Raw genomic sequence first — 22,943 nt, forward strand, 5'->3', positions numbered from 1 at the left:
GCTTGCTGATGAAGATAAGGGACGACACCATGGTGTCACCACTGACAGTAAGCTCTGTGTGGGTAAAAATGGCATCTATCTCTTTCCTCACTGTAAACCCAACACCTGATGCACAAGAAGTCTATAATAATGTTTTGTGGAATTAATAAATAATTAAAACAGAGCCTCTGACTTCTTATCTGAAAGAGAGAAGATAAGACCCAGAGCACGGTTTTTTTGAAGCACCATGACATATGAAAACAGGTCGAGCACAGGAATGGCATACAGTAAGTGAAAGTGAAAGTGAACTCACTCAGTCGTGTCCAACTCTTTGTGACCCCATGGACTGTAGCCTACCAGCCTCCTCTGTCCATGGGATTTTCCAGGCAATAGTACTGGAGTGGATTGCCATTTCCTTCTCCAGGGGATCTTCCTGACCCAGGGATCGAACCCGGGTCTCCCGCATTGTAGACAGACGCTTTACCGTCTGAGCCACCGGGCAAGTCCCAATGGCATACAGTAGGTTCCCCATAAATGTGTGGCACTGAATGGGAATTCCTGCCTCTCCTCACTCCCATTGTATTCAGCTCCCATTTTAATAAAAAGGACAAAGCACAGAACTGAAGCCACTGGACTCTCTGGACACGATCTGGTAGGAGTGAAGACGTTTACACCTGTGTTAGGGTGGAAGGACTATAATTGCATAGGTAGAAATGCAGGGCTGTTAGGATCCACCTCTAGCAGGAAAGTTATACCTGGGGGATAGACAGGCCAGCTTTGGAATGAACAAAGTCCCAAGAAGTAGGGGAAAAAAAAAATCCAGTGCAGGTCTACCTGCCACTCAATCTAAAGAATGAAGGTGGTGCCATCAAACCAGGAAGGCACAGAAGCCTAGCATTCCCCCATCATCTTTCATTTTGTCCCCTCTCCTCCAGCTAGTATTAAAACACAAATTAGAGTGTGTAGGGATCCTGCTTAAGACCCTGAAGAGGACACTATCTGAACTCCTCACCAGGCTGATCTCAACCCTGCTCGCCAAGCTGTGGCCACAGAGGCCTCCTGTAGGCAACTTAATGAGGCTTTCCCCAGGCAACCATCCACCTCTCTTTCCCCGCTGGGCTCCCTCTGCCTGTCTCCTCACCCTCCTTCAGAGGGTGGGGCGTGGGCTCCCTCCTTCCCAGTCTCCAAGTCTCAACTCATAACCACTTTATCAGAAAGAGACCTGACCCCCTCACCGCCATGCCAAATTGAAATCAGGTCCTTCCTGGCTCTCCACATACCCTCAGATCTTGCTACATCTCCCTCCTAGCACTTATCATAGACTCAAATTGCATAGTCTGCCTTCTCCCCAAATTGTGAGCTTCACCAGGGCAGGGAGGGCTGTCTGTCCCTCACGACCAAGTGCCCAGAGTCAGGGCAGGCCCCAGCACAGAATATATGATTGAATGAATGAATGGATGGATTTCTCATAAGTAACCCCCAAACCTCTCCGCTCTTTAGGTTTCCAGGAACAGTGGAATATGGTCCCCAGTGCCCTCCCACACACTGAGTCACAGTCCGCTCAGGCATCAGAGGCTCCTCCCAGTTCAGGACTGGTATCCTTCATGGACCCACCTTCCCACCATAGCTGGGGTCTCCTCACTCTAGAAAAGCTGAAAAAAGACCAGGAATGAAAGGAACACGTTTCTTGGCAAATTTCTCTAATAAAGAACACAGGACAATTCCGCGCCCCCACCCCCACCCCCACCCCCATCCCCATCTTGACTTTCTGGTAGAGTTCAGAAAGGATTTCTTTATTCTCATTCTTTAAATTGTTTAAGCAAGGCCATGAGCAACCAATGGCTGGAAAATTACTGCTTCAACTTTCCTTGTTTAACATGTTTAAATGACTTGCAAAAAACAGGTTTTTAGGTTTGTGATCATGAGTTTGAGCAAGCTCTAGGAGACAGTGAAGGACAGGGAAGGCTGGCATGCTGCGGTCCACAGGGTCACAGAGTTGGACACCGACTAAGTGACTGAACAACAACACGGTTGGTGATATGGAGACTGGGTGATAGAAAGATCCCAGCTGCAAAGGTCTAGAGAATCAGCACCACAATTTAGTAAATCTTTCATTTATCAGGAGCAGGACCCTTGGCCTGAATTTCTAAATCTGACGAATAGGAGTAATGATATTGAGCTTGGATGCCTGTAAAGAAAAGAACTGAACGACTTTAAAATACTCTCTTATCCTAGTAAAGTGTTTTTCTCTTGGCATTCAGTAAGATCTTGGTCCTCAAAGGAAAACTAAGCTTTCATAGTGGAGGGCCTGCTCTGCCCCCAGGAGATGAGTAAGTAAATCACATTACACAGGTGCATTTGACTAGCGAGAAGCCATCTTAGCCTAGACTCGGTGACCTTGGGCTCTGGTCTGGGTTTGTAAAATGTCTCTCCCTCTGCCGATCCCCTGGGTCCCAGCTCCAGCCCAAGGCCAGACCTCTGGTCTGGAGCTTTCCATCTGCTCCATTGACAACTGCCAAGCGCAGTCCTATGGTGGCGTAGGAAGAAGAAGTCAGCCTCACCACCTCCCGGTGAGGCGAAAACACCACCAAGATAAACCTTTCAGGGGGGATTCAGGCCCTAGCCCAGCCTCATCCCTGCAGCAAAGCCACCCCCTGCCCCGTACTCCCCGGAGGCTAGAGCCTCCTCCGTTCTTGGGCGGAGCTGGGCCTGCTGCGAGGGCTCCCCGCCTTCCCGGAGTCGGGCCTAATGGCGGGGGCTTTTCTTTTCACCCGCCGGGGCTGAGGGTCTACCCACCACCCCCCTCGCCCCACCCGCCCCATCATTAACTGCAAAGAAAAGATCCCGGCCATTTCCATTTCCTCTGCGGCTCAAGAGCCCTGTTGTTATCTAATCCCGCGGCCACCCCAGCAGCATCCTTGGCGCAGACGGCTCCACCCATCCACCTGGCCAATTCTGCACCGCTCCCGCTTCTCCGGCGGGACACTAGTCAGGGCGGTTGAGGAGTGGCGCCTACAGCAGCAAAGGCTGTGGCCTTCCTCAGGCCTGAGTCCCGTGAGGGCTGAGAAACGCGCGGGAGTGGAGGGGAGCACTAGCCGGGGCAGCAGAGGGCGGGCGGACGCCGCAACACTGCGTACATTACACTGGGGCAGGAGGAAGTGGGGCGCTGCCAGGCGAGAGCCAGGTCTCTAACTGAGTAGCCAGTCCACTCCGGGGGGTACTAGGGCCGGAAGAGGCTCGGCCCAGTCCTGTCCACACCCAAGAAGTGGGGGAGGGGGGTGATCTGCACTTATTCAAGGGAGACTCAGCCTCAGGAAGGGAACCAGATTCACTCAGTAACCCCTCACTCCGCCCTTCTTTGATATGGACCTTTGACATTTTCTTAAAATTTTTGATAAAGAGCTTCAAGACCCTTCCCCCCCGACGCCCCTACTCTAGAGAAACAGAAGGCCCCTAGCAGGAGTCCTTCGTTCCCCCGCCCTCTGAATGCTTGCGGCGGGCAGAAATCCCTGGATCTAGGTGTGTCCTCCCCCACCCAGCTCTTAGCCCAGGATCCTGAGGTCGCCGTGTCCCCCCCACCCCGCCCCCAGCAACACGGACGGTTCCAACCCTGGTCCGCAGTGGCCTGAAGGTGGCCTTTACCTCCTCTCGCAGGCTGGGAGGGGGTACAGCCCGCGCAGCTGAACCAGCTGCAGCAGTCGCCGCCGCCCTCCATTCATAAGGAAAAAAAAAAAAGGCAACAACAACCTCCACCCCTCTTTGTAAAAGAGCGACGGCCCCTAGAGGAGCGAGAGCCAGCCCCAGCAATCACGGGTTAAGTCCTTTTCCGGCCCCCCATTCATAAAAAAAGGAACGCGGCGCATGCGCGCGCGGGGTCTCCTGTGCCCACCCATTCATAGAATCGCGAGCGGCGCGCGTGCGCACTGGAGCTCCCTTCCCTCCCATTCATAAAAAAGCCATTTTCCCAGGCAGTGGTTGCAACATCTCCGAGGAGGCAGTGAGAGAGGCTGACAGCGCGGAGCTGGCGCTGCGGAGCGCAGGGAGCCGAGCCGGTTCCTCCGGCAGGCGTCTGCGAGGACAGCGGCGTCCTATCCGCTCGGGTTCGGGGGTTTACACAGACGTGGAGCAATGCTTGTGACTCTGCAGCTCCTCAAAGTAAGTCCTCGACCGGTTTCGGGATGTGAAGCTACCCTTCTCTGAGTCGCAACGCGACTCCCCCTCGGGCTGGGGCAAATGCTGCGCTATTTCTATACGCGCCTCAATGTTCTTTCCCTCTCTCTGCGCCTCCTGGAGCAGCTGCGGTACGCCGCAGCTCCCTGACGCCCTCGGCTGGGCCAGTTAGGCGCCGGGGGTGCTCACAGCCTGGTACCGGCGTTCCCGACCCCCGGGCATTGCCAAGCCGGGCTCTCCCACTCTACCACTCAGAAGCCCCGTGCGTGTCCCGGGAGTTTGCTTCTGGCCTGGCCCCTTTCCGCCTACCACTACCCACCTCGGGCGCTGGAGCAGGCGACTTTGGGCTCCGTGAGGAGCCACCTCTTGGGTCCGGCGGGCGCCTTCACCCTGGGCGGCTCGCCCACCCTGGGCTCTCTGCCCACGGTGCCAGTGTGCCGTAGATCTCCCCAGCCCGCCGCAGCGGCCTATGCTCGACGGAGGTTTTAGTTTACCCTTCGGAGCCGTGATGGACTAGGTTTTCTTTCCTTCTGCCTACCCCTCGATGGTTAGCGCACGGCTGGCCCGGGACTGGGCATTTCTGCTCTCTCTGGTGAGGCGGTTCCTCGCCGTCTGACCTTTGCTCTGCTGCCGCATTTTATGCTGTGCAACTGCTTTGCAGTTGCTTTCCTTTCCCCGGCCTCTGCAGGGGCTGAGGATCCTCGGCCTCCTCGTGTCCCCCTATACCCTGGCACCGAATTGTGCCAGGCCCCGAGGCCCCCGGCCGCGCTGGGGCTGTAGTGGGGGCTGAAGGTGCGTTTACATAATGCCGGGCGTGTGGGAGCTGGAGGAAGAGGTTGCGTGCGTAGGAGAGATAAGGCTCCTGCCTTCCCTCCTTCCTTCTTGGTGGTACCAGGCTTGACATCACCGAGAAGAAAGAAGGACAGAGACGGTACGTTCTGAAAATTCTGAATCGCCAAGGCTTGGGAGGCAATGAAGGGGGGTAAAGGGCAGGTTTGGCCAGCCAGGACAGCTGGAGCTTGGCTCCATCACTGGGGCCAGGGCTGTGCCCAGTTTCCCCTCCCTGCAGACGATCAAAAAGCATTTAGACAGTAGCTGCTCTTGTGCAAGAAGCCAGTTTCTCAATTCTCTTTGATTGAGGGCTGGGGGTTGTGGGTAGAGGAAGTAAGAGAGGTGGAAAATGGTTGCATGGCTAGATTGGCTGAGTGATGAAGGAAAGAAGAGAACTGGGCTGGAGGGCTGGATGGTGGGCAGAGGGGAGAGATGCTGGCTGCCTCATGCACCAGCTGGTGGATGGGTATCCATTTTGCCAGGCCTGGATGAGGGGGACAGAAGGCTGCCTTGTGGCCCATTAGGGCTTGGAGAGCACCTCTCCCCCCCAGGATGATTTGTGAAGAAAGGAAGGATGTTTGTTCAAAGGGGTGCCCAGACCCAGCGTGAACCCCCTCTTCCTGTTTCCAAACCAGTGGCATGATTCTCTCCACTTTGGGGGTTGGGTAAGAGAAAGTGCCTGTCAGTCTGGTTCGCTGACTGAGGAGGCTCTCCAGTGCCTCTGAGCCTCTCAGGGCTACAAAGCTGGGAGGTGAAGGCCCAGAGCATTTAGGAAATGTGGGTTTATCAATGTCTTATTAAGCTCAGTCTGGCCTGAGGCCCTACCCAATATTGCACTGGTGATTTCACAATGTTTAGAGTTCCCTGGATCTTAACACAAATGGGGCATAAACATCTGAAAATTTCAGTTTTTCCCCTTAGTGAAAAACTAAGTGGGTATGGGGCAGACTAGGAAAGGGAGGGCAGCCATTGACACCCTTCCACCTCTACCTCCCTCCCTCTACCCCCGCCCCCTTCCTCTGTCTCCCTCTATCTCTTTAAGCAGAAGGGTGGGAAAGAAATTGTAGACATGTCCAGTATAAAATCAAACTGCCTCTTTCCTAGCCCTTGGGAGGGTCCTCACTTGCCAGAAGGCTCTAGATGAATTCTAATATGAACAGTGCACATCCTGACCAACTGAGCTGCATGGCTAGTACAAGGTAGGCATTTTGATGGCAGATTTATAAAATTTCCTTGATGGACAAATGCTCAGTGAGGAAGACATCTCTTGGTTATCTTCCTTTTTAGATTCTTACTCTGTTCTGTGGAGAATAAGTGCTTTCCTGCTCATTCCCACTACCTTTTCTACCAGTACCCTCTGAAATGGCAGCATCTCCTTAGAGCTTCCAAGGGGCTTTGTGGGAGGAGACTGACCACATGGAACAGAATGATTCCTAGTTAAAGCAGGGCAGAGGCTGAAGACATTTGGAGCCTGCAGATGTCATTTTTGCTTTTATCCTTCCAGAATAGGTGGAGATGGTAAACGTGACAGTGCCTCTGACTTGAATAACAAATGAAGGCAGCCTTTCAGTGCAAAACTTGAAAGTCAGTGATTTTAAAATTAAGGGAGGAAAAAACAACCATTAACACTTCCAGAAATGGCCCCTGAGATGTACTGCTCTGGAGCTTAATGCTTGGGATCACATGTGTGGAATTCTCTTCCGATTTCTGACGCTGTTGGTCCCTTCATGTCGCATCTTCCAGCACCAGTTTTTGGGCCCCCCACAAGCCTTTTTCTTTTCCCAGGTTGTCCTCTTGGAGAGGGCCCCAGGTAATGGTACCAGGGTTCTTAGAAAGGAGCCCCTTCTCTTCAGAGAAGGAGTTCAGTGTAAAAACTATGGGATTCAGTTTGGTTCTGCATCCAGAGTTGTCTATCATCTAGCTCCAGCTGAGGCAGAAGTTTCCTTGTGAGGAAAACCTCTGGATCTAGGGACAGAATTGAAAATGTTGGATTTGGGATATCGATACGACTTGTGTTTTTAAGGAAGGGGAAGGGCAAGAGTGGAGAAGCTCCCCTCGCATGGCCAACCTAGAGCTACTGGACAAAAAGCAATGACTCACTGGAATATATTTTTACTCTTTCAAAAGAGCCAGAGGAAGAAGGTGATGAAGGGCAACATAACAGAAGACTGTATTACCTCTTCTAGACCAAGGTAGGGAACTGGGTCAGAGTGGATGAGAGGTTAGGAAATATGCTAAACTTGGGCCTTAGTCTTCCCATCTGCAGAGTGGGGAGAACAACCCCCGCCCCCACCCAGGGGCCAGGGCCAGCTGAGCAGCTAGCCAAATGTGCAGGGCTGGGGCTGTGCCCTTGTTACTAGGGGTGCCTGTTAGGCAGGCCTGGTTGTAAGGAAGACCCTTCCTCCACAGGAGACGTGGGGTACTTCTTGATGTACAGAGTGGAGGATGCAGAGCTCTCAAGGGGCCCTGGGGCCACCCTGCAGATCCAGACAGCTGACAAGGCTGGGAATGTATCCGGGACATGTGGCTGGGTTTAAGAGGCTCCACCGTTCAGCTGTGATCATGATTGTTCTTTCCAAGGACAGTCAGTGGAGGAAGCAAGGGCACCAGGGAGGGAGCACAGATGTGGAGGAGGGAAGGGGCCCTTCTGGGGCAGGTGGCCATTTGCAGAAAAGTGGTTTCCCTTGTCTTTTTCTGGTTGGGGGGAGGGGGAGTCATTTCCTGCCCCATCCCAGGAGTAAGCTAAAACCTATTACTGTAACTCCAGTTCATAGTGGAGGGTGGTGAGACCAATAAAATGATCTTTGTGCCAATGTGGGGGGAGGTCCCTCCCTGGGGTTTAGGTTCCTGGTCCCCCACCCCCAAACTCTGATGCAGGCCAGGGGTTCCGAAACTGTACCAGTATTTAACAGGCTTCTTCTAGCTCCATTCTTTTCTCACTCTTGACTTCTAATCCCTCTTTAAGGGGATCTGCTGCTACTTCTGTTAAGTCGCTTCAGTCATGTCTGACTCTGTGCGACCCCATAGATGGCAGCCCACCAGGCTGCGCTGTCCCTGGGATTCGAGCAGACAACAATTATGAGGGGAATACATCAAAGCCAAAATGTGTAGCTGGTTAGAATAGTCCAGAACCAAAAAGTACAGCAAGACCTCTCCAACTCAGCCTTGCACAGGGGCTCTGGAGCACAGCTGGCTGGTTGTGGAAAAAGAAGTCTGGGAACTGATAACTGAGGATGAGACGAAGCGAGGATAAGCAGCTGTTTTCTTTTATGATCTCTGACAGGTTATGGCCAGAGGTCAGCTCCTAGTGGTGCTGGAATGGGGTGGGGTGGAGCGGGGGCAAGGATTCTCAGACAAATCTAGCTGTCTAAATGCTTTATTCTCAGCCAAGATGATCTCTCTCTGTGTAGGGTACAGGGAACACAAGCTCTGGCTTCCCTTGTCCTCCTCGTCCCCTTTATTTTTTTAAAATGTGTCATGTGGGATCTTAAGGATCCTTAGTGAATTGTAGTTCCCTGACCAGGGACTGAACTCTTGCACTCTGCATTGAGGACATGGAGTCTTAACCACTGGGTTACCAGGGAAGTTCCCCCCTTCCTCCCCTTTAAAGTCGTTCTGAAGCAATAATTGGAGCTTAATGAACTGAGACGTTGTCCCAGAGAACCCAAGGGATAGTGGCAGATGTAGCCCCGGGCTTTCACGCAGCCTGTTTTTAAGTTGCTCAGTCGCTTCCAGTCTTTGCAGTGCCATGGACTGACTGCATCCTGCCAGGCTCCTCTGTCCATGGGATTTCCCAGGCAAGAATACTGGAGTAGGTTGCCATTCCCTTCGCCAGAGGATCTTCCTAACCCAGGGATAGAACCCGTGTTTCCTGCATTGCTTAGAGACCTTTTTCTCTGAGCTGTTAAAGGGTTAAACAACCTTCCCTGAAAGCACCTGCTAGGACTGAATGAGGCAGTACAAAAAGTGCCCCTTCATTCAGAGCTTCTTGTCAGTTTGGCATTAGCTGACCTGTAGTTTTCAAAGTACAGCTGTCAGATTTTCCTAATATTTCTCAACTCCTCTCCCTGGGTTAAGTCCAGGGGAAGTAGTAGATGGCTGGACCTGACAGTTAACATGGGTCTTTATTCTTTGCAGCCAGCCTGCACTGAGCTGTGTGTCACCTTGGTGCTCAGCCCCTCCCCGCAGGTATCATAGACAAATACAGGGCGTTGTGCTCTAGGCTTTTTAATATCCACTGACTGGGTATTCTTTCTTCTGCCTTCCTCTTACCCCAGCTCTTCCTCTTCCTCACAGACCTGGACCAGGAAGCCACATCCATGAATGTGCCCTGGGGACCCTGAAGTTCAGCTTTACAGGTGGGAGGAGAGGGGATTCCCACCCACTCTAGGCTTCCCTTTTAGGGGCTGCTTTATGGTGAGATCCTACAAGTGAGACCCATTCAATCTTAAGAAACCTAAAAATGAAAACACTTAGTAAAATGGGGGTGTGTGGAGGACAAAAGGGACAGCAAAGAAAACGGAGTTGGAAGCAAAGATGTCTTAAGCACTGACGCTTCCTTTAGTGATAGGTTTCAAAGCCCTGGCCCCCACTCTCCACACTAAAAATTCCCCTAACTGGGGGCCAGTCTGATACCAGCCCTGTCTGGCTTCATTTCCAGGCTGGTTGGGTTAACAGCCCGAAGATGGCCTGATGAGGTTCCCCGAGGGCTAATGGCAGACCCGGGAGACTGGCAGAGTTCTCAGCTACAAGAGAGAAGGGTGCTTTCACGCCCTGCCCTGAATATCCAGAAGTTATTGCAAGTCCAGGCAGCGGGGATGACTGGGTTCAACTCCTGCCCTGACCACTTGCCTGCTCTATGACCCTCTGTTCTTCTGTTTCTTCCTCTGCAAAGTAGGTGTTACTCTCCAAAGTGATGGTGAGGATTTAAGAACATCACTGAGGATTTAGCACAGATCCTGGCACCAAGAAATGTTTCATAAATACTAGATGTTTTCCTAACTATTAATTATTATTAGAAAGTTGGAGTGGAGGTAAAAGTTTCCTTTCCTCGTGCTAATCCATAAGGCTGTCACCTACAACTCCACAGAAGTGCTTCTCTGGCTAAGTGGAATCCTGGCTTTGTTTCTCTGTCCGAAGTCTTCCAAATGGGCCATCAGTTTCCCAAATGACCTAAAGGAAGCAAAAGCCTCCTCTCTCCTATTTATATTACAAATCTCCTTCCTAGCAGGGGAAACAGAGTACCTACTAAACTACACTTAAGTTCAGCAGTATTGGGTAGACTGGAGGGTAGGTGGGTCCCAGTGAGTAGAGATCGATCTTTGAAACCTAGGAATGGGGAGGTGGGGGTTTGAAACTTCACTTTGCTGTGCTGAAGTGTTATCCATCAGGCTATCAGCAAGTTGTTTTTTTTTTTTCACGTGAGTCAAATGAATTCAACCGTCCTGGGGACAGGTGGTCCCAGCTAACTAGGAGATAAAGCCTGAGAAGATTGGAGACCTATAGGTCTGAGCCAGCTGCTGGCTTTTGCTGGGCTGTAGCCAGAAGGAATCCTGCATCAGTGTTATGATGGGGAAGATGCATTTTAGAATATGCCGGCTGGAGCCATCCAGGGTGTGGCTTACCCCGAGAGAGCTGAGTTATCAGGGACCCAGCTCCCACCCCCTTGTCTGGCCCTAAGTGCAGACCCAGATGTTGACAGCTGCCTCTGGAGGGTAATGGGAGTGGGGTAATGTCAATATCCCGTCACCAGCAGCCACTGTCCCCACCCTGGCTTCCTGGTGGGACTTTTCCAAGAATCTGCCTTGTGAGTCCATAGCCTGTTAAAATCCCTGAGCATTGCCCATGCCTTTGATTCACCCATAGAAAGTGTGCTCATTGTTTAAAGAATCTCAGGAATAGGATCGGAGGAAGGAGAGTGGGTGATCGGTTTAGGGGAGGGAGTACCCACAGCATGGCAAGTCCCAGCCCTGGTCCTAAGAGATGAAAGCTCAACTGCATGGGGCAATACAGCCTTCAAACTGCCACTGACATTTTGTTGGCAGGACCCTGAGCTTTGTGACCTGAGCTTCTGGCATAGGGGAATCACGTTGTCTTTGTCCGGGGTGGGGGTTCTGGCGGAGGCACCTCTTGGCTGGCGCCAGAGAGTCGACTCCTGAGCCTCTGTCAGCATTTTCCATTCTTTTGCCGAGTCACACCTTTTCCTCCAGGCAGAGCTGGAACCCGGGGCTCCTAACTCTTCTTCTTTTGACCCCAAACCCATTTATTCTAGAAGCAAGGCTTTGGAATTCCTGCAAAGAACAAAGTGAGCCCACTTTAGCATTCCTGAAGTTCTGCCCAATGACCAGCTTGAGCCTTGGAAAAAATTCCTCTCCCAAAATGCTCAACTGACATCTCTCATCCAGCCCCAAACCCAGGACCCCTAAAGGAGGAGGCTGTCTCGGCAAAGAACGGCTTCTTGGTGGCAGACCTGCCTGACACGGAAGTCAAACTCTGCCATAGGAGAGTCTCCTCATTGAAGATGATGCTTTCCTGACATGTGGAGGGAACACGAGGCAGGAGAGAGGCTATCCCCAGACACAAATTCTCTGAAATGGGAAAAACTCTGCACAGAAACACCAGCATCTCTTAAGTGGATAGGGCTGTGGGACCAAAGCCAATAGTTCATGGCCTTTGTGAAGGGGAAATATCAGTTGACTGAGCAGTGAACCTTGTAGAAAAGACTTAGGGCTTTTTTCTGCAGATGAGAACCCTGGGGATAAGCTCCCTTTCATTCACTTCATGAACTTTGCACCTAGACCGAGCTCTTTATTTCAGTTAGGCTGGAAAGCATCTAAGAAGTCCGTCCCCAACAACAGAACCATTTCTAATCAAACCATTGTTTCCAAGCAGAGGAAGTATAATGCAGAGTTGTCCTGAATGGCTTTTCTCTCTCTCTCTCTCTTCATTCTTTATTATAGACATCGATAAGTATGGATGTGTCGCGCAGAGCCAGGTACCCTTCTCCTGTAATTGGAATACTAGGGTGACTAGCTGGGGCCCAAGTCTGGAGGGATGTGAGGTTAGAACTGGAAGTGGAAACCTATCCACATCCTCTTCTTAGGTATCACTTTTTTTTTTTTAATTGTTTTTAAGTTGATGTGTTGTATTTTCATTTTTATTCAGTTGAAGGATTTTTCTCATTTTTTGTCACTGCATGTGGGGTCTTATTTCCTCAACCAGGGATCGAATCCCCACCCCCGGCAGTGGAAGCTTGGAGTCTTAACCACTAAACTGCCAGGGAGTTCCCAAGTTATCACCTTTGAGGCAAGATGAACCAATAGTAGAGGTTCAGTGTCAGCTCTCCAAATTAGAGCATCACTGGCATCTTGAAAAAGCATTTACTGAAGCCCTACCCCATAGCGCATTAATCCAATGTGTTTTTTTTCCTTTTTTAAAGGTGGTTATGATCTTCTATCTTCACCCTGGCTGTCTGTTCTATCCCCCAGCCACAAGCCCAGTGGAATCTTCCCAGAGTCTAATCTTTCTCTGGGATTCCAAATTGGGCAGAGGTCTTGGCCTCTGCTGCTACTTCTTTAAATTGATCTCCAGCCGAATCCCGAATGTAAAGGTCAGCAGGCGAGGAAATGGCACTTCTAATAGAAAACAATGTGCACTTTCTAAATTTGAACCAAGCCGCTTCCGCTCTTTGATTTAAGTGACTTCCTGGGGTTCCGTGTCAGGCACTGCAGTTGAATCTCTGGCCAGTTTCCAACTTAAAATTGCACTCTCTCGGTGAAATTAGAAACTGATCCAGGCTTGGCTTAGCTATTCTAGTAAACAGCATTTAGGCTGAATGTTCAGCTCAGTATTTGGAAATGGGTGAAGTGAGTGCCCCTCGGAGAGGATTTCCCATCCAAGTTGTCAGTGGGCACCTGCCCAGGGGCTATTAGCCACTGGAGGTTGTTGCTCTTAGAAGTAGTAGTAATAAGTAAATATCCTGATTGTGTAGGCATCAGATCCAGCTCCTCCTTCTCTTGTGACTATCTGAAATAAAGGCTTATGTTTATCTAGCTGATAAAAACTCCACGGGAGCACACAGGGACTGACTGTTGTAGTCACTACATCTTCACATTCAGCATAACACTTGGTACTCATTAGTCATGCTTATTAGTGCTCAGGAAATCTAAATGGTTGCTCTCTGGGATGGTGGTAAATTAGAGTACGTGCTGTGTGTCAGGTAAAATGATAGGTCCTGGATATGCATTTTTTCATTTAGTTCTCACAAGAACCCATTTTACAGGTGACAGTACTAAGGCACAGAAGTTAAAGAACCTCATTCACAGCAACACTGCTAGGCAAAGGTGAGAACTTGAACTTCAGTCTAATTACAGAGCCTGTGTTTATAACTGCTAAGCTCTGTCATAAATCAGAAGCATGTTTCATGGGGATTATAAGAATGAACCTGGATGGCCCAAGTTTGAGCCCTAGTTCTGCTACTGATGGTTTTGTGTGACTTTGGACAAGCTACTTTGAACATTAGTTTCCTATAACTAGAAAAGGGGTAATGGTAGTTACATTCTAGGGTTATTTTGAAAAGTTGATAACCTAATAATACGATGCTTAGAAGAGTCCTTGTAAGTGCTAAATAAGTTATTTCTACCACTTAAAATTGTCATTACTGTTAATAGTGATCATCTAAGCCTTAATGCTGGGTAGTCCACCAAAGGAATCCTATTTCATTTGGGCTCCCAAGGACCTAATGGTGGATGGGGGTGTTAACAGGCCACCTATTGATGCCTGGAATCCATTCTCTTCCTCCCCCCTACCCAGGGCCCCTAGAAGCCTGTTACTCTGCACATCCCAGGACCTCCGGCCCCATGGAGCCCCCGATCCCACAGAGCGTCCCCTTGACTCCTGGCTCAGTCATGGTCCAGCCCCTCCTGGACAGCCGTACGGCCCACAGCCGGCTCCAGCACCCTCTCACCATCCTTCCCATCGACCAGATGAAGACCAGCCACGTGGAGAACGACTACATCGACAACCCTGGCCTGGCACCCCCCTCTGGCCCCAAGCGGACCCGGGGTGGAGCCCCAGAGCTGGCCCCAACCCCAGCCCGCTGTGACCAGGACATCACCCACCACTGGATCTCCTTCAGCGGGCGCCCCAGCTCTGTGAGCAGCAGCAGCAGCACGTCCTCCGACCAGCGCCTCTTAGACCACATGGCGCCCCCACCCGTGGCTGATCAGGCCTCCCCGAGGGCTGTGCGCATCCAGCCCAAGGCCATCCACTGCAAGCCGCTGGACCTTAAGGGCCCCTCTGGCCCCCCAGAGCTGGACAAGCACTTCTTGCTGTGCGAGGCCTGCGGGAAGTGTAAGTGCAAGGAGTGCGCGTCCCCCCGGACGTTGCCCTCCTGCTGGGTCTGCAACCAGGAGTGCCTGTGCTCGGCGCAGACGCTGGTCAACTATGGCACCTGCATGTGCCTGGTGCAGGGCATCTTCTACCACTGCACCAACGAGGACGATGAGGGCTCCTGCGCCGACCACCCCTGCTCCTGCTCCCGCTCAAACTGCTGCGCCCGCTGGTCCTTCATGGGTGCCCTGTCCCTGGTGCTGCCCTGTCTGCTCTGCTACCTGCCCGCCACTGGCTGTGTGAAGCTGGCCCAGCGCGGCTACGACCGCCTGTGCCGCCCCGGGTGCCGCTGCAAGCACACGAACAGCGTCATCTGCAAGGCAGCTGCTGGGGACGCCAAGGCCAGCAGACCTGACAAGCCTTTCTGACACTCGGGGTCAAGCCCAGCGCTCCGCCTGGAACCCTGGTTCCCTTCTGACACCTGAGAAGAGCACCACGGCACAGCCAGAGGTTTTAGCATCCTGAGGCTGACCCTGCCACTCCACCCACCCCCCACCCCCAGCTGCTGAAGAAATAGGGACCATCACCCAACCCTGTCTTCCCCAAAAGGATGAAGAAGCACTTTGGGGTTGTTTTGTTCAGGATCCTGGAACTTTGTGTGAAACAGACAGTGGCAGGGGTGTGGTGTGGTTTGGGGGTGATTTTTCTTTTCCAGAAGATGGAACACAGATGTGGACACATATCCGGAAGTTGCAGCTGCTTGAATGCCTTCCTGGCCCTCCTCCTCCCTCGCTTTCTCCCTGCTCTTGTGCATTCTCTCCGGCTGCCTGGGAGGAATCTGAGTGGCCAGGGGACTTGGAAGAAGACACTTGGAGTCTTACGTCTGTACCTTCTCCTCCCAGCCTCCACCCCAGTCTGCCCCATCTTGGGGAAGGTGTAGACCCTGGCAATCCCTGTTGTATATACTCGGGAGCCCCCGCCCCTCGTTCCTTGCTCTGCCTGGAGCCATGGATGGATTTAGGAGCCACTGCACAGTACATTTTCTCCCTTCCAGCTTCCTCACTAACTCTCGGGGGTGTTCCACTCATAATACCGTCCTTCGGCTCTTACTGAGTCACAGACTCACCTGCCTGCTGTGTGCCCCCAGTTCTCTCTACCCAGATCCTTTCCAGAAACTTCACTACGGGTAGAGAAGACTGGGGCAGCAAATTTGAGACCAAATAGCATTTTGCCAATGAGTCTGAGACTGTGGTCTCTGGATCCAGTCGTTACACGTTTTTATATCAGATACTAACGGTGTTTTAAAAAAATAATAATAAAACACTTGCTTCCTTTTGGGCCACCCCCAGGAAGGGCTGATTTCAAAATCTGGGGGGCGAGCAACCTCAAGGAACACAATCCCCCCCTCCCCACCAAGAAGAAGATTTTAACAGCAGAGAAGAGAGGCAGCACCTCGCGCTGGCAGTGACGGCTGGGTGTGGGCTTCTTCTCTCCTGATTCTGCTGCTCGCTGTCCTAGCCTTTCGTGTACAGTGTCTGTATCTTTAATGTAAATAGTCAGATGGTGACAAAAGAGTCTATTTTAGCGTTAGGAGGCCCTGGCGGGGGGAGTCGGAAGAATGCAGGTGGGGGGAGATTCTCCGGGGGACTTCTTGGGATTGAGCCCTGCTTCTGTGCATGGCCACATGAGCCCCTCCCAGCAGCCCCCAAAGACGTAGCAACTCTCTCAAGGTGCTAAAGGACTCAGAAAGCGCAGCTCGTCCCGTGGGTAGGTACTTGTTGCATGCAAAAGCTGTAGTGTGTCTGGTCCTTACTCCCCAGCAATTGTGTGGGGTTTTTGCTTCATGTGGTATTTTGTGCCTCCTCCCTTTCTCCCTCCCCGCCGTGAGAGAAAGTAGCTTGGGTCAGAAGAGCTACCCTGGGGCGGTGTTGGAAGTGTACTAGGCACAGCCTTTGTAGCACTTCAGTTTGTTCTGTAGGAACAGAACAGCCTCCTTGAAGGAGGCAGGGAGCTGTGATGGTCATGCACCCAATGCTTCTCAAGGACTTTTTTTTTCCCTTCCCTTCTTGAAGACTGGTAGTAACATCTTATGATTTAGAATAAGTTAATTGTAACTGTAGGTATTTATTGACTGGAGGAAAGGAGGGGATGGTCTTATTATTTTAGGCTTTATTTATATAACATTTGCTAGCTTGTAAAAGGCGAATATGAAATACTGCATCTGCGTTTTCTAAGGCTGATTCCTGTAGCTACCCTTGCCACAGTTGTCATGGATGTATGGATGTTCTTGCACAAATCAGAGGGAATGATAGAAAAAACACATTCAGCCAACCACTTGTCCTAATTGAATGTATCAGATGTGTACTAAAGGGACTGGAGATGTTTTTCCTCAGAACAGGTGTGCAGAGGTTACCCCCAAAAAGACAGGGCATACTTCCACTCTGGGAGAAGCCTCAGAACTTTCCCCAAAGCCCCTCCCTCAAATGTCTCCACGGGAAACTTGACCCAGTGGCAAGTTGCACTTTGGTGATCTTTGGTGTTCTACATGCCCATTCTGTGGAGAACTGATTTACATAAGCTGTGCACACACACACACCTTACCCCTACCCCACCATCTCTACAAAGACCCTTGTTTCCTGGCAAGTAGCCTCCTGAACACACACACACACACACACACACACCCTACCCCTACCCCACCATCTCTACAAAGACCCTTGTTTCCTGGCAAGTAGCCTCCTGAACCCTGACTTTGTGTATATAGTTGTAAACACGGATTTTTCTGGGTTTTGGTTTCCTTTTTTTCCTTCCCCTGCTTTGGCTTGTTCTTTTGGGTTCGCATCTAACCTGCTAGGTAGATGTCTGCAGAATTCTCTGTGTCCCGTGTGCTCAGCTTTCGTTCTCCCAGCTCTGTGGCATAGCAGTCCCTCGGCATGTTTTTCTGGCTAAAAGAAAAAACCTGGCTTGCCTGTGGCCCCCAGGGGCCAGTCAAGGGCCACTGAGGGATCAACCTGTCAGCAACACAATGCATTTCTGTGGCCACTTCTGGCTGATTGTGTGTCCTGTGACCAATGGCTTGCTTGGCTGGATTATGCCTTCTCATCTTGACCTTTTAAGCAGACTGCCAGCTGCTTCCCACTAAGGTTCAATCTGGGATGGCTGGTGGTTCTTCCTGGAACTGGGGGTGGGATCCACAAGCCTGGGCCCAGGACCCTTGTCCTAAGGGGCCACAGCTGCTTCCCCTGGAGGGTGGGTTCGTAAAGTCCCAAAACTCCGGCAAGCGCCCTGAGAATAGGGTCTAGGAGAGCCAAGCCTTTCTAGGTAGAGGATGGGGTACACCAAGGCTCCCCACTGGCTCTGGGAGGAGTGGAGACCAGCCCCTGCTGTTGATACGGGCCCCTTCACAACTGATGGCCGGAAGACTGTCATGTGACATGTCTGGTTCTTTCAGCACTCTGGAGTCTGCATACATCCCCGCTTGACATCGAGTGAGGCCCAGTTAGATTACGACAAGTCCCCAGTGTGGAAGGTGTAGGTTGGGACCAGATACCGTCACGTTCATGGTCTCCGTGCTGCCCCAGGAGGTGTCCGGCGGGGTGTAGGCACCACCACTTTGCACTGTACATGTCACTAGAGCATCCTATGAACTTAACTGGCCTTCTGGTTTATGCCTTTGGTAAGCATTTTCATGCCCTCTGCTTACTGTGACAGTCAGTGACAAATCTTAAGCTGCCATTTTTGCTGTGGGTAACTCGGTGTGGTGTCTTGTCTTGCTTTCTCTTCTCACTGCCCCACAGTTCCGTTTTGTGTTAAAAACAGAAAAGCTATTCAAGGGTCCCATCCTGTCACATTTTCCCTCTTCGCTGTAACCCTTTCTCACCCCACATCAAAAGTTACCACAGAAGGTTTCCTTTGTATAGAATATTTATTTTGAAGCTCTATTTTAATAGTATTTATTTTAGAAAGTCTACTATTGTAAGAGTTCTTCTGTTTGTGAAGAAAAAGCAAGTTAAAAACTGAATGTACTGATCTAGAAAATATATATAAATATATATTGTTAAATATACATAGGACTGCCGTTTCTCGTGTGTTTGTGTGTTCACACCCCCAACATCCTCACCCAGCAAGGTGTGAGTTTGTCAAAGAACACCTGCCGAATGGAAATGAGCGACCAGGCTCCAGCGGACAGTGTGGCAGGGGGACAAGGCTTCCTGGCCCTGGTGCTGCCTCGAGGATGACCTTAGAGCCCCTGGAGGAAAGCTTCACTGTCTGATGAAGCTGAATCCTGCCAGGCGCTGCTAAATCCTCTGGCAAGCCCTCCCCTATGCAAGAGTGTGTTGGTAACAGATGGATGACTGGGAAGTGGGGGAGGTTCGTCTACCTGTCCAATTTATACAAATTCTGCAGCTCTGCTCTTTTCACTTTGGTGTTCCCCAAGCAGATTTTCATTTATGTACCCACACACAGGCTTACCGAAGGCAAACAAAAAAGCCCTTGGCAGTTTCCTCATTTTCTCTGGACTGGTGGCTACTGTAACAAACCCGTCCCCTTGGACTTCCATCTAGTAAATGACGTGCCTCTGCCTTTGCAACACACCTTCCATCTATCCATCTCCCCCACGCCACGCAGAGATTTAAATCAGGATGCAGGAGAGGGGTGGGGGGAGGCGGGGAGGAGAGAATTTAATTACTTTCATTGCATACGCCAATCACAAGGAGACTTTGACTACTATCTTGAAACTGAACACATGCCTCCTGTTTTAAAGATACTTTTCTGTTAGCCATAAGGGATCCAACAATGGTTGACAAAAGAAGCTAGACAGACAGGTATAGTCTGGAGCCCTGAGTCCAGCTCTGGGTTGTCTCGGGTCACCAGGGATGGCATGTTTCCAGTCTTTGTGAAAGCCTCAGGCTCCTGTTCGAGATATCCAAACCCCTGCCAAGGATCCCCTGGTAACTTCCCAAAAAGGCATAAAGGATGTCCATCCTCCTTGTGGTCTTCTCAGCTCTAAAACTGCTCCAGAATAAAGACAACGCCAGCCTCCCCTTCAGCCAGAACTTGTGGCCTCTCCCACTCCTGGATGTTGGTGTCTTCCTTCACTGATGACACTTGGAGGTGGTTTTCCTTTTCCTTGGCTCAATCCCAGTTACTGACACCCAGGCTTTAAGTCTTGGGTGTCTTGATAGGTGGAGACGTGGGGCAGGCCTGCCTCTGGTTTTGTTTCTACAGTTTAGAGATTAAAAATAACAGAAACCTATACAGGATGTTGGGTTTGTCTCACCCACCCAAAACCTTGAGGAAACAAGCTAAACAAATGTGAGCTTGTTTCTTAAAAATCGGTGGCCAGAGAAAAAGCCCTGCCTGTGCCTTCGTTGTCTTTCCTCGCCTGGCCCTGTTCCTCTTGGCTCTCAGTTATGAAATGACTTGGGGCACTAACAATGCTTAGAATATAGTGAATGGTTCCTTTTTGCCAAGTCTTGAACATACTTGACCAATACCATTGTTAGTTACCTCTTCAAGATGCAGAAATTGAGAGTCAGAGAAGGAGTTACAGGCCTGTCACGGTTGAAGGGTAGATGGGAAAATGGAGAGCTGAAGGTTTAGCAACTCAATTTGGGGCAGAAACACAGGATGGACTAAAAAGACTCCCCAGCAACTAAATTTAAAAATAGAGAAGGATTTCAACTCTCTCCACATCCATAACCACACACCTCATATGACAGCACCACAAGCCTCAGCTCATCCAAAAAAAGAGAATGGTGAGGACAAGGGGGAGTCCCCATGCTGATGGCAGAAAACAAGAACCCCTTGGACAACTCATGTCATCAGGCCAGGAGGCCCTGAGCCCTTCTGTAGCTCCCCAAGCTGGCCCCTGCAGCCTGCTGAAACTGCACCTTGAAATCAGCTTAACTTCACCCAGTTGGGTTATGAACTCGTTGAATGCACCCCAGCAGACATCTCAGTGCTGGAGGTGTGTGCCAGATGAAAGCCAAGAGGACATTTTTCAGAGCCCTAAGTTTATTCATCGGAACTTTAATAAAACAATATGTCCATGGCCTGGGGCAGGTATAATTTTCATAATTTATGGGTCTCTGAGACAGGAAGAGAGCTCAGGGTTTTATTGTGTTTTGCACGATAAACGGCATTCCAATTGTCTACATGACGTTCCTTAAGGACTGTTGTCTGGCAGGAACACAGGCCTTCTGGAGCCCACCTGGGCCTCAAGGCCCGAGGCAAGGGATAATTATGAATACATCTGTATCTGTTAAGCAGGAGATGATTGAAAAACTCCCTCGTTTCCTTCTGTCATTAGAAGACACTTCCTATGCAGACACCTATATTAACATTTAACTGTTGCAAGTTTGGAACCCTCCCTGCTGCCTTCCTCCCCTAACTTCTCCCTTGGGTCTACCCTCTTTCTTCCCTGTACCTGCAGAGACTAGGTAACCAGTCTCCTGACTGGCTTCTCTCTCACTGGGCTTCGGGAAGGAGGGAGTGAGTGGCTTAGGACTGAACAGAAAATCCACCAAGGACAAAGCAAGAGAAGAGTTCCAGGTGATACTCTACTTGGAGTCAGTATTCTAGAAAGTCTTCAGAGTTATAGTGGTCAAGTGGCCTTAGGAAATCATTACAAAAGCTATTGCTTCTGAGCTGCATTATCATTTACAATCTTGAAAAACAATCAAAGTAGGTTGATATAATCAGTCTCCTTTTATAGATGAGAAACCCCTGAGGCTCAGAGAGAGTAAGTCACTCATCCAAGGCCACACTGCTGATAAGTGGTAGGCCTTCCCCCACAGCCTGTGTACTGAATGCTAAGGGCCTACTCTTTCAAACACTCCCCAAATAGCATCTCTCCTAGGATCCTCGCACCCACCCCCACTGTGTGCTTCTACAGAAGTCAATAGGATAGGTAGTATTTAAACAAGATTACATAGACTGATTGAGATTGGACTGGAACCCAGGTCTACACATCACTTCACAACACCCCATATAAAATACTGAGGCCCCCTCAAACAGATCTCAGGAAGGATGCTGCGTCACCACACGACATGGTAACAACCCTCCCAACACTGCTCTTGGCCAGCCTTTCTCATTTCCTCTGCAATCAAAAGACGAATTGCTTCCCCAACCTGTGGAATTACTTGGTCTGTGGTGGCCAGAGGCAAGAATCTTAACAGGGTGAGGGGGGAGTTTAAGTTGCCCCAGATAATTCAGAAGTGTGGTCTGGTGGCTTTGTGGGTGGGTGGGGCGGCGGCGGCTGTGTGCAGAGAGATGCATATACAGGATTTAAGGGCGCAGGCCCCCTCTCTGGGTTTCTAGGGGCAAAGCACAAAGAAGGCACAGACCAAGGAGCCACAGTCACCCGGGTGGACGCAGAAGGCAGCAGGACTGGGGACCCCCATGTTTCTAAGCAGAGCTCCTCCCAACCTGAGGCCACTGCTTGACGAGTTTCCAGGCAGTGCTCCAGCCAGCCCTGGATTACCAAGGCTCTCTGAGGTGCCGGATCTAATCGGATTAAAGAACTAGTGTCCATCCAGGTGGAGCCATTTCCCAGAGTGGGCACAGCCAGGGCCTTGGGGCTCTCTGAGAAGTGGCTGCCACTTCCGCAGACCCCTCCCCTTAGGACCATGTGTGGGGAAGAGCAGCTGAGCCTTATGGTCCCACTGCCTGGGGCCCTGCTCTGCTACCTTCTCTCTTATGACCTTGGGAGGGTCATTGCCCTTCTAATGACACTTGGAGGGTTTGATGGTGGTTGTTCGCAGCACTAATATAACGTTACTCATTATCTTAGAGGTGGAAACATGGTTCATAGAAGAGTAGAGAATATAAGAACTCGGTCTCCTCTCTCCTTAGCCTCAGTGTCTCCATCTGTAGCCTAGACATATGGATCACATAGGCAAGAAATCAGACCGTAGCTCACAGTGTCTTCAGAAACTTGGTTGTTCTTTGAAAATGAAGAGGCTTTCAAAGCCAGATCTAAAACTTCTCATGAAAAACAAAAAGCACTGGCTGCTCTGGGCCCCCCATCGCCCGTGGCAGCAGATGGCTGGAGCTGAAAGGCAACTAATTACCCTTTGCAAACTGGACAGGGTCCCCTCACTCTCCCACAGCATCCCCTACCCATTTCACTGTCCAAATCCCCTGCGCTGAGTGCCGGTTGGCACTGATCATGGTGTTTGTACCTTGATGTCCCTTAGCCCAACCTTGCTTCTCTTTTTCACATCATCTTCCTGGCTCTCCGTTCCTAATGCCAGCTGGTGTCAAGTCTGACTGGCCTCCTTGGGCAGTTGAACCCAAGACAAGATGTCCCAACCCCCATCTAGAAGGCTTCCTAAGGATGCCTACCCTGCAGGCATGTCTCTCAGGCACAGGTGTCAGAGTCATAATGCCAGAAAGGATATCTGAGTCATGGAAGCTGGAGATTTTTCGCCTAGGATTTGAAGGTGGGGTAAAAGCAGTCCTTTGACACTGTAGATAAATTTCTGTGTATTTTTGCTTTTTGTCTGAGAGACAGTTTCCAGCTTCTCAGAGGGGTATGTGACCCACTACAGTGTTCAGAATCACTGGTCCAATCCACCCACTTCCATCATATGGGTGAGATCCTCAGTGCAGCTTGTCCAAGTCACACCACA

At 50.7% G+C, this 22,943-nt stretch overlaps 1 protein-coding gene and 1 long non-coding RNA gene across 4 annotated transcripts in view; one reads left to right on the top strand and one right to left on the bottom strand.

Annotated features, from left to right (window-relative positions):
* The window catches only part of LOC106502360, a 293,538-nt gene extending 289,790 nt beyond the window's left edge, over window positions 1-3,748 (bottom strand). Inside the window, exon 1 of the long non-coding RNA XR_001295918.2 lies at window positions 3,622-3,748. This is a non-coding gene — a long non-coding RNA (uncharacterized LOC106502360). The remainder of the gene's footprint in view (window positions 1-3,621) is intronic.
* On the top strand, window positions 3,958-18,373 carry SPRY4 (sprouty RTK signaling antagonist 4). 3 transcript variants are annotated; one of them, XM_013965651.2, is made up of 3 exons: window positions 3,958-4,134; window positions 7,108-7,172; window positions 13,792-18,373. In XM_013965651.2, exon 3 carries the CDS (start codon window positions 13,839-13,841, stop codon window positions 14,736-14,738), a length of 900 nt encoding a protein of 299 aa, XP_013821105.1. In that variant the 5' UTR covers window positions 3,958-4,134; window positions 7,108-7,172; window positions 13,792-13,838; the 3' UTR covers window positions 14,739-18,373. The 3 variants fall into 3 exon arrangements, with proteins under 3 accessions (XP_013821105.1, XP_005683135.1, XP_005683138.1); XM_005683078.3 differs by lacking the exon at window positions 7,108-7,172 and adding an exon at window positions 13,262-13,322; XM_005683081.3 differs by lacking the exon at window positions 7,108-7,172.

Source organism: Capra hircus, chromosome 7 (genome assembly GCF_001704415.2).
Source record: "Capra hircus breed San Clemente chromosome 7, ASM170441v1, whole genome shotgun sequence".
NCBI classification, from domain to species: Eukaryota; Metazoa; Chordata; class Mammalia; order Artiodactyla; family Bovidae; genus Capra; species Capra hircus.

Coding starts and splice junctions, on each gene's coding strand:
- SPRY4 (XM_013965651.2), top strand. CDS start 13,839: ATGGAGCCCCCGATCCCACAGAGCGTCCCCTTGACTCCTGGCTCAGTC.